This window comes from Podarcis erhardii (genome assembly GCF_964252035.2).
Source record: "Podarcis erhardii genome assembly, chromosome: 4".
NCBI classification, from domain to species: Eukaryota; Metazoa; Chordata; class Lepidosauria; order Squamata; family Lacertidae; genus Podarcis; species Podarcis erhardii.
In genome coordinates this window covers 7,374,937-7,386,986 of record NC_138508.1, presented here as the reverse complement: position 1 = coordinate 7,386,986, position 12,050 = coordinate 7,374,937, and the positions used below count along the sequence as shown (strand labels likewise).

Genomic DNA, 12,050 nt, shown 5'->3' with positions numbered 1-12,050 from the left:
AAGTGTTTGTAACCCGAGGTACCACTGCAGTGGAAACGATGAGACATTATAGACTCCACGAGAAAGCGTGCAGGGGTTGTGATGTTCAAAGGTTCGCTTGCCGCATGTGCCAGGAGACTTGAGCAGGAAGAACCAGCTGCACAGATATAAAATGGGGGACACCTGGCTTGACAGCAGAGCATGTCAAAGGATATAGGGGTCTTGGTGGGCCACAGGTTTAGGTGAGTCAACAGTGCAGCAAAAAAAAAAGCTAGTGTGATTCTAGGCTACATCAACAGAAGTCTAGCGCCTGCTCTATCATGCCTATAGTCCTGCTCTATCATGCCTTGGTCAGATCACACCTGGAGTCCTGTGTCCAGTTGTGGGAACCACATTTTCAGGAGGATACTGCTGGAACATGTGCAGAAGAGGGCAACCAAGATATAAAGGTCTAGAAACCAGGCAATATGAGGGACAGTTGAGGGATTTGGGTATGTTCAGCCTGAAGAGAAGATTGAGATGTGATAGGATCTGATGTTGCTGTTTAGTCGTTTAGTCGTGTCCAGCTCTTCGTGACCCCATGGACCAGAGCACGCCAGGCACTCCTGTCTTCCACTGCCTCCTGCATTGCTGGTAGTGCTGGCTCCTGCAGTTTGGTCAAACTCATGCTGGTAGCTTCGAGAACACTGTCCCACCATCTCGTCCTCTGTCCTCCCCTTCTCCTTGTGCCCTCCATCTTTCCCAACATCGGGGTCTTTTCCAGGGAGTCCTCTCTTCTCATGAGGTGGCCAAAGTATTGGAGCCTCAGCTTCACGATCTGTCCTTCCAGTGAGCATTCATCGGCAAATATCTCAAGGATGGAAGACGGAACAAGCTTGTTTTCTGCAGCTTCAATGGATTCAAGTTACAAAGAAGAAGATTCTGACTAAAAGTTAGGAAGAACTGTCCAACAGTAAGAGCCATTCAGCAGTGGAACAGACTACATACCTCAGAAGGTGGTGAACGCTCCTTCATTGCGGGTTTTTACGCAGAGGTTAGATGGCTATTTGCCAGGGATTCTTTAGCTGTGATTCCTGCATTGCAAGGGGTTAGACTAAATGATGCTTGGGGTCCCTTCCAATCCTATGGCTTCTATGATGCAAGCAATCCTCTTAGTGGCACAGGACAGATGTATATGGAAATGTAAGAATCTGTCTCATACTGAATCAGACTCTTGATACATCTAGCTCAGGGGATGTGGGTGGCGCTGTGGTCTAAACCACTGAGCCTCTTGGGCTTGCTGATCGGAAGATCGGTGGTTCGAATACTTGTGACAGGGTGAGCTCCCATTGCTCTGTCCCAGCTCCTGCCAACTTAGCAATTCAAAAGCACACCAGTGCAAGTAGACAAATAGGTACCACTGCGGCGGGAAGGTGAATGGTGTTTCTGTGCGCTCTGGTTTCCATCATGCTCTTCTGTTGTGCTAGAAGCGATTTAGTCCTGCTGGCCACATGACCCAGAAAGCTGTCTGTGGACAAACACCGGCTCCCTCAGCCTGAAAGCGAGAAGAGCGCCGCAACCCCAGAGTCGCCTTTGACTGGACTTAACCATTCAGGGGTCCTTTACCTTTAACATCTAGCTTAGTACTGTCAACACTGACAGGCAGCAGGGCTCCATGATTTCAGACAGGGGACATTAGAGCCCTACCTGGAAAGGCCACACACTGAACCTGGGAACTTCTGGCTGCAAAGCAGATGTAGAAGGTCCCACTGAGCTATGGTGAGCCAGTGTGGTGTAGTGGTTAAGAGCGGTGGACTCGTAATCTGGGGAACTGGGTTCACGTCTCCGCTCCTCCACATGCAGCTGCTGGGTGACCTTGGGCCAGTCACACTTCTCTGAAGTCTCTCAGCCCCACTCACCTCACAGAGGGTTTGTTGTGGGGGAGGAAGGGAAAGGAGATTGTTAGCCGCTTTGAGACTCCTGAAGGGGAGTGAAAGGCAGGATATCAAATCCAAACTCCTCCTCTCCTTCTTCTTCTTCTTCTTCTTCTTCTTCTTCTTCTTCTTCTTCTTCTTCTGCAATCTGCACTATCTGCAGAGTCAACAAGACCCAGAGAGCCACTGTACAGCATGGGATACTGAACACTGCTTAGCTCATGGGTAGGCACACTATGGCCCAGGGGCCGGTTCTGGCCCAATCGCCTTCTCAATCCGGCCAGCAGACAGTCCGGGAATCAGCATGCATTTCTACAAGTAGAATGTGTCCTTTTATTTACAATGCATCTCTGGGTTATTTGTGGGGCATAGGAGTTCATTCATTCCCCCCCCCCAAGAATATAGTCTGCCCCCCCCCACAAGGTCTGAGGGACAGTGAACTGGCCCACGGCTGAAAAAGGTTACTGCCCCTGGTTTAGCTCCTGTTTGTTATATCTTGGAGTGCGCGGTGTGAGTCTCTTGAAAGAAGCACCATCAGGGCATGCGTGAGGCTCACCCCAGAACCAGCTTAGGCTGGAAGTTCTGCAGGTGAAGTTTTATTATGTGGGAAATGGTCAGTAAAAGCTACTTTTAGATCATTTTATTATTCTTTTAGGCCTTTTAAAACGCTGCAAGCCACTTGGCTAGTTCCCTAAAAGCACTGTAAGAGTTTTAGAAGTTTTGGAGCTATATAAAAGTTTGTAGTAAGCAGAAGCATGTAAACACATATCGTGAAGGATACACGTGGACTTTCAATGAGCTGTTGCATAACAGATCCCCATAACTTGTTTTAAGGCTGCGAAGTTCTGCACTGATTTTTGGGGGAAACACAAAACAAACACAAAATTCGATGTCCCCAATTGCGAGAGAGTGTTGCGAGAGAGGGATTCCCGCCCCCCCACACCTTTATCTATCCATGTATAATGTTATAAACTTCTATCATGTCATAGAACTTCTATCACTGTAGCTGTCTCAGAGAAAAATAATATCCTAATGACCAGTGCTATTTTTTCTTTGAAAAAGAGGTGCTGGAGCTGACAATGACATTCTTCCTTGTTCTCTTAGAACGGCAATGGCGCACACCTGGGAGGTGCTGGCACTGACAGAAGAAGAGGGGGGTGGGGTGCCATCGCGGCTGCCCCCCCCCCCGCTGGGCGCACGCCCCCGCAGGCAGCAGGACACACCCCCAGGACACGCACCCCCCACCCCCGGTGCCAGAGCATAGAGCTCCGCCACTGGGTGCTGGAACTGAGTTCTTGTGAGTTTCAGCTGAAAAAGCCCTGCTAATGCCCCCCCCCCTTTAATTTTCAAATATCTTTATTGAAAATTAACATATATACATAATAACCAAAATTCCCAATGATTCCCTCACTTAAAATATAATACCTAAATTACAACAGCTGCATAATTATACAGTGGTGCCTCGCAAGACGAAAAGAATCCGTTCTGCGAGTCTCTTCGTCTAGCGGTTTTTTCGTCTTGCACAGCAAGCCCATTGATGGCTTAGCGGATTAGCGCTATTAGCGGCTTATCGGATAAGCAGATAAGCGGCTTAGAAAAAGGGGGGGAAAGGGGAAAAAAACCGCAGGAACTCGCAAGACATTTTTGTCTTGCGAAGCAAGCACATAGGAAATTCGTTTTGCGAAGCACCTCCAAAACGGAAAACCCTTTCATCTAGCGGGTTTTCCGTCTTGCGAGGCATTCGTCTTGCGGGGCACCACTGTACACTTAATTATAAAACCCACCACCCACCCCTCCACAGCAATTCAACTTCTTTATATTTCTTTCTACCTCCCACCCCCCCCCCCCGCATTCTATAATAAATTATTTTTGTTAAATTCTGATTTTTCCTTCTTTCTTTACAGTGGTACCTCAGGTTAAGTACTTAATTCGTTCCGGAGGTCCGTACTTAACCTGAAACTGTTCTTAACCTGAAGCACCACTTTAGCTAATGGGACCTCCTACTGCTGCCGCGCTGCAGGAGCATAATTTCTGTTCTCATCTTGAAGCAAAGTTCTTAACCTGAAGCAGTATTTCTGGGTTAGCGGAGGCTGTAACCTGAAGCATATGTAACCTGAAGCTTATGTAACCCGAGGTACCACTGTATTTGTTTTGTTAATGCTTACATTTTTTATTCTAAGCCAATTAACATGTCATTTTTAGAACAATATTTGGACATATAATATTCGAAATACTTCCACTCCATTCTTAACTTTTGATTTGATTGATATCTTGTAACTGAAGTTAATTTTGCCAATTCTATATACTCACTTACTTTACAAATCCACTCTTCCTTTGTTGGTATGTCCTAAGATTTCCATTTAGTAGCATTCACTACCTTGGCAGCTGTTGCTGAATAGAAAAAGATTGTTTTTTTCATATGTGGTATGTCTTTGCCCACCAACCCTAACAGATAAACTTGTGCTAATGCCTCTCAAACAGAGTCTCATGCAGAAAGACACCATATAATTGTTTTTAAAGAAGCAAAAAAAGTTCCATTTTTTTTATTTTCATTTTCAAAAACAGGAACAGAGAGCATATTGAACCCCCTAAATCAGGCATGTCCAAAGTCCGTTTTGGGGGCCTAATCTGGCCCGCCAGTCAGTTTAATCCGGCCCCTGTGGCAGTTTATTTCCTGGAGTAAAATCCTAAAAAAAAACCCTCAACAACTTCAATCCTAAAAGAAGCTCAACAGCTTCAATCCTGAAAAAAGCTGAACAACTTCAATCCTAAAAAAAATGGCAACAACGTTGGTCGGCCCCCATGGCCCTTCACTTCATCAAATCTGGCCCTCTTCGAAAAAAGTTTGGACACCCTAAATGTTTTTATAAATAAATTCTAGAGAGTTTAGTTGGGTTTACTGTTCCGTAGGTGCAACAGGGACTGCAGCTTTACAATGCACTCCCAGGCTAGTTTACTTGGAATTAAGCCCTGCTAAATTCATAGAAACATAGAACTTGTTGGGGATGTACCCAAAGTCATCCAGTCCAACCCCATGCAGTGAAGGAATCATAGCTAATTTAACAGAGCTTATGCCCAAATCTGCATACCCAGGGCATCTGCAACCGCAGCACGAATTTTCCCAGGAGAAAGGGGCAGTATCCAACTCAGTTTTACCCAGTTTTCAACAGACTTGTTGGGATGCGGGTGGCGCTGTGGGTTAAACCACAGAGCCTAGGACTTGCCGATCAGAAGGTCGGTGGTTCGAATCCCCACGATGGGGTGAGATCCCGTTGCTTGGTCCCAGCTCCTGCCAACCTAGCAGTTCGAAAGCATGTCAAAGTGCAAGTAGATCAATAGGTACCGCTCCGGCGGGAAGGTGACCGGCATTTCCGTGCGCTGCTCTGGTTCTCCAGAAGCGGATTAGTCCTGCTGGCCACATGACCCGGAAGCTGCACGCCGGCTCCCTCGGCCAGTAAAGCGAGACGAGAGCCGCAATCCCAGAGTCAGCCACGACTGGACCTAATGGTCAGGGGTCCCTTTACCTTTACTGTTTAACCAGCTCAGACTTCACACTATTTGCACAAGGGGAGGGTTTAGGCAGGCAATTACCGTATTTTTTGCTCTATAAGACTCACTTTTTCCCTCCTAAAAAGTAAGGGGAAATGTGTGTGCGTCTTATGGAGGGAATGCAGGCTGCGCGGCTATCCCAGAAGCCAGAACAGCAAGAGGGATTGCTGCTTTCACTGCGCAGCGATCCCTCTTGCTGTTCTGGCTTCTGAGATTCAGAAGATATTTTTTTTCTTGTTTTCCTCCTCCAAAAACTAGGTGCGTCTTGTGGTCTGGTGCGTCTTATAGAGCGAAAAATATGGTACTTTGCTCCTGTTAATTTATTGATGGGGCGCATTATGCTCGATTCAATTTAAATGAACTAAAACAGCTGAAACTGCTAAAACTCACCGAATAGAATCAGATACGTGTGGTTTTTCTTTCGCAATATTTCTGCAAAAAAAGCACTGATTATTGTTATTATTATTAATTTATACGCTGCCTAATAAAAATAATAATATTTATTCATAGATATACTGTTGTTGTTGTTATACTATTACAGTCATACCTCGGAATAAATGCGCTTCAGGATAAGTATTTTCAGGTTGCGCTCTACGGCGACCCAGAAATAACGGAGCGTGTTACTTCCAGGTTTCGCTGCTCGCACATGTGCAGATGGTCAAAATGACGTCACGCACATGCGCGGAAGCGGCAAAACGCGACCTGCACACGCGCAGACACATCTGACGTTCTGTTTAGGATGCGAACGGAGCTCCGGAATGGATCCCGTTCACATCCCAAGATACCACTGTATACTATATTATATTATTATTATTAATTTATTATTATCATCAGTAGCAGCTGTTACTATTATTATTATTAATTTATTATCATCAGTAGCAGCTGTTACTATTATTATTATTAATTTATTATCATCAGTAGCAGCTGTTACTATTATTATTATTAATAATTTATTATTATCATCAGTAGCAGCTGTTATTATTATTATTAATAATTTATACACCACCTAATAATATTTATTCATATATTCATAATAATACTATTATGATACTATACTATATTATTGTTATCAATTATCATCAGTAGCAGCTGTTATTATTATTAATTTATACACCACCTAATAATAATGTTTATTCATATATTCATAATAATAACACTATGATGATACTATATTATTGTTATTAATTTATTATCATCAGAAGCAGCTGTTATTGTTATTAATTTATACACACCTAATAATTTTTATTCATATATTCATAATAATAATACTGATACTATACTATATTATTAATTATAATCAGTAGCAGCTGTTATTGTTATTAATTTATACACACCTAATAATAATTATTCATATATTCATAATAATAATACTGATACTATACTATATTATTAATTATAATCAGTAGCAGCTGTTATTGTTATTAATTTATACACACCTAATAATAATTATTCATATATTCATAATAATAACACTATGATGATACTATATTATTATTAATTTATTATCATCAGTAGCAGCTGTTATTATTATTAATTTATACACCACCTAATAATAATGTTTATTCATATCCTCATAATAATAACACTATGATGATACTATATTATTGTTATTAATTTATTATCATCAGTAGCAGCTGTTATTATTATTAATTTCTACACCACCTAATAATAATATTTATTCATATATTAATAACAACAACAACACTGATACTATACTGCATTATTATCATTAATGTATTACTACCATCAGTAGCAGCCGCAGCCAAAATAAACCCCCCCCGGTCCCCCCCCCCGGCGTCGTCGTCTGCACTCTGCACGCGCCCCGGAGCCCTCTCGCGGCCTGCGCCAGAACTTCCCCTTCCTGCCTCCTCCTCCGAAGCCGGGGGATCCGCCTCTGCCCTTCTCCTCCTTCCCGCTGGCGTGCCCGCACCCCGGACCCCTGCTGCCGGATGCGGCCTCCGCGCGCGGCGGACCCCGCGGTGCGGGTGCTGCGCCTAGGCCGCGCGGCCTACCTGGAGTCCCTGGCGGCGCAGGGCCGCTGCGTGAGGCGCCACCGCGAGGCCTCGGCCTCCCCCTCCTCTGAGGCGCCGCACCGGCTGCTGCTGTGGGAGCCGTCGGGCCCCGTCTTCACGGTGGGGCTGCGCGGCCTGGACGCCCGGCGGGCCTCGGCGGCGGAGGAGGAGGAGCGTCGGCTGAGGGCGCTGGGCGCCGGCTTCGAGCGCGTCCCCCGCGGCGGCCTGGCCACCTTCCACGGGCCCGGCCAGCTGGTGGCCTACCCGGTGCTGGACCTGCGGCGCTTCGGGCTGCCCGTGCGGGGCTACGTGGCCGCCCTGGAGCGCGTGGCCCTGGCCGCCTGCCGCAGGCTCGGCCTCCCGCGAGCCGCCGCCCTGCCGCCGCCCTGCACCGGCGTCTGGCTCCGAGGGAGGAAGGTCTGCGCCATCGGTGCGTGAGGGGAGAGGAATCTCTCTCCTCCAGAGGCACAGCTCTGTCTGCCTAGGGCTCGACCCACAGCCATGTCTAGAACCGTATCTATCGCTATACACCTCTCTCTCTCTCTCTCTCTCTATATATATATACATACACACACACATACATACACACACCACACCTCTCTCTCTATATATATACCTGTCTATATATATATATATATATACCTGTCTATATATATACTTGTCTATATCTTGCTGTGTGTGTGTGTATCTAGGGTTATCTCTATATATCCATCTCTCTCTCTCTTTGTATATGTATCTATGGCTATCTATATGTACCTAGGGCTCTACCCACATCCATGTCTAGAACCATATCTATCGCTATACCTCTCTCTCTCTCTCTCTCTCTCTCTCTCTCTATATATATATATATATACATACACACACATACATACACACACACACCACACCTCTCTCTCTCTATATATATATACCTGTATATATATACTTGTCTATATCTTGCTGTGTGTGTGTGTGTGTGTGTGTGTGTGTGTATATATATATATCTAGGGTTATCTCTATATATCCATCTCTCTCTCTCTCTCTCTCTCTCTCTTTGTATATGTATCTATGGCTATCTATATGTACCTAGGGCTCTACCCACATCCATGTCTAGAACCGTATCTATCGCTATACCTCTCTCTCTCTCTCGCTCTCTCTCTCTCTCTATATATATACACACACACACATACATACACACACACCACACCTCTCTCTCTCTATATATATATACCTGTCTATGCAGGTTTTGGTGTCCTCGGGTGTCTTCCCGTGTAAAAGTTGGGGTGTCTAGGCGACGTTTCGACGAGGTCTGTGTGTGTGTGTGTGTGTGTGTGTGTGTGTGTGTATATATATATATATATCTAGGGTTATCTCTATATATCCATCTCTCTCTCTCTCTCTCTTTGTATATGTATCTATGGCTATCTATATGTACCTAGGGCTATACCCATATCCATGTCTAGAACCGTATCTATTGCTATACCTCTCTCTCTCTCTCTCTATATATATATACATACACATACACACACACACACACACACACCACACCTCTCTCTCTCTCTATATATATATACCTGTCTCTCTCTCTATATATACCTGTCTATATATACTTGTCTATATCTTGCTCTGTGTGTGTGTGTGTGTGTGTGTATGTATATATATATATAAATATCTATCTAGGGTTATCTCTATATATCCATCTCTCTCTTTGTATATGTATCTATGGCTATCTATATGTACCTAGGGCTATACCTATATCCACATCTATATCCATATCTATCTCTATACCTATCCATCTGTATAAATCATATCATATCTACCTAGGACTATATCTATATCCATCTCTCTCTCTCTATATATATATCTATGGGTATCTGTATCTATATATGTACCCATACCCATATCCACATCTATATCCCTATCTATCTATATGGCTATCTCTTTCTATATCTACCTAGGGCTATGTCGATATCTAGCTATAGCCATAGCCATTTCTATTTCTATATATATGTCTATGTCTATATCTATCTATCTATCTATCTACCTTTATATCTATATATCATATCTATCTACTGGTATATCTATATCTATGTATATCTATGGCTATACCTGTATCTATCAGCATCTACAGCTGTACAGTATATCATGGGGTGGAAATGGACCGATCCGTCTATCCTGAAGGAAGACGCATCTTTTGTTCACTTTTGGGTGATGCAGACATGTCTTCTAGGCATCATCTTAGAAGAATTGTTCCCTCCAGTGTGTGAGAGAAACAAACACTCGAGGGAACATTCCTTTCTTAAATTCGGACTTGCCATTTACAGCATTAACACATGCTGATAGCCTTTAGCCAATTAAACTATTTGTAAGTTAATTCATTTCCCTGGTGAGTCAATTAAATATTGCAGCCCTAATCTTAAATTTTGCTACCTTTTAAATGCAGGGTTAATAGTTTGCTGGAAGTTGATTTATTCCGGTGTTCACTCTGAGGTTACTCCATGCAGTAGTTTTCTTCAGTACAGTGGTACCTTGGTTCTCAAATGCCTTGGTATTCAAACAACTTGGAACCCAAACAATACAAACCTGGAAGTTAAGTGTTCCAGTTTGCGAACTTTTTTCGGAAGCTGGAAATGCTCCGTTTTGAGTGTTACGCTTCTGATTTGAGTGCCACACTTCCGTTTTGAGTGTTACACTGAGGTCTGTCTGTTTTTGCTATTTATTTTGCGTTTTTGTTTTTGCGGCTCTCTTCGTTTTGTTTTTGTGTCTGCGTGGAACCCAGTTCAGCTACTGATTGATTGATTGTGTGACTGCAGTACACTGTTTATTGCTTTCATTTTTATGGATCAGTGGTCTTGTTAGATAGTAAAATCAATGTTAAATTGCTGTTTTAGCAGTTGTTTTTAAAAGTCTGGAACAGATTAACCCATTTTGCATTACTTTCTATGGGAAAGTGTGCCTTGGTTTTGGAACGCTTTGGTTTTGGAACAGACTTCCGAAACGGATTAAGTTTGAGAACCAAGGTACCACTGTATTGCGGCACAGCACTTGATAAATTGACGGCTGCTCTCCCTTCCCAGTAAGTTTAATGCATCTCTCTTGTCTCGCTCTCCAGGCATCCACTGCGGAAGGCATATCACCTCGCACGGTTTGGCTCTGAACTGCTGCACCGACTTGACGTGGTTTGACCACATTGTTCCTTGTGGGCTGGAGGGGAAGGAGGTGACCTCTCTGAGCAGAGAACTCCAGAGACACGTCTCAGTTGAAGAAGCCACAGAGCCTTTTCTGGCTGCCTTTCAAGAAGTGTTCAAGTGCACTTTGATAGAAGGATCTCCAACAGAGAATTAGGAGTTTGGGAGAATGAATTGTCCTAATATCCGCCTGCTCCTTAGGAACACACAGTGCTGTTTCCGACAGAAGATCTACTGAATCATGAAAATCTCTGTATGCCTTTGTGTATGAGGTTTGTCTTCTGCTGCCAATGTGTTGCCTTCAGATATTACTGTGTTACAACTCCCATTATCCCATTAGCTGTGTGAGCTGGGGATGATAGGAACTGGAGTTCAACAACATCTGGAGAGACTGGGCTAACCCAATTCTGCTGCATAGACTTGAAATGCTGGCGATTCCTTTCCCAGCCAGTCCTGGGAATTTTGCTTTTTTGTAAAAGGAGAGTCCCAAGGAATTTCGAATGGAATGTTCAGCATCTCAAATAAACTACGGTTTCCAGGAAGCCGTGATGGTATTAAAGGTGTTCAAAGTTTGTGGTGTAATGGGGTTTCTGTTCAGTTGTTTCTGTTAGGAGAGCTGAAGATAATGCCAATATATTTCACATCTGGCAACACAACGTTCCCCTCTGGTTTCAGATTTTCAGATAGTACCTGGGTAGACAAGTCTAAAAAGTCCTGGAGACAAATTTTCACAGCCCTCTAGCAGCTATGGTGGCTCATATACTCGATTCTGACCCAACTAAGTCTGCTGGAACAAAAAATACCTCAGGCGGTTTAGTTTGGTCAGAATCAAGTACAGTGGTACCTCGGGTTAAGTACTTAATTCGTTCCTTAGGTCCGTACTTAACCTTAAACTGTTCTTAACCTGAAGCACCACTTTACCTAATAGGGCCTCCTGCTGCTGCTACGCCACCGGAGCACGATTTCTGTTCTTATCCTGAAGCAAAGTTCTTAACCTGAAGCACTATTTCTGGGTTAGCGGAGTCTGTAACCTGAAGTGTATGTAACCTGAGGTACATCTGTATACAGAGAAAGAATATAGACCTCGTGATTTTAGAGATGATTGTAGAAGTGGAACAGGGTTCGCTCTGATAACATGTTGAAGGTTTTCCCCCCAAATGTTTGGAGATCGCTTAACATGGATTAAGACACTTTGAATTTTCCCAATCGCCTCTTCCCCCCCCCCCATACCCAGTAAACTAACAGAATAAATAATCTATAAAGCCATCTTTGTTAGGTGGGTTTTCAGTGGAGGTCATTCAACTGCGTGTCCTTGTCAAGTATTTCCATTCTTCATTGACTAGGGTAAATTTATATTCTGGCGATACAATGTGATCCGAAAAATGCTTACTTGGAAGTAAACCACAGGACTTCCTCTAGTAAATAGGTTT

General features: G+C 43.9%; 1 protein-coding gene across 1 annotated transcript; it reads left to right on the top strand.

The window, feature by feature from the left end:
* Positions 1-7,390: 7,390 nt before the first annotated feature.
* Positions 7,391-11,192, top strand: LIPT2 (lipoyl(octanoyl) transferase 2; the record flags this gene model as incomplete). Its single annotated transcript, XM_081859501.1, has 2 exons — positions 7,391-7,883; positions 10,545-11,192. 2 exons carry the CDS (start codon positions 7,391-7,393, stop codon positions 10,775-10,777), a joined length of 726 nt encoding a protein of 241 aa, XP_081715627.1. The 3' UTR covers positions 10,778-11,192.
* Between the last annotated feature and the right edge of the window lie 858 nt (positions 11,193-12,050).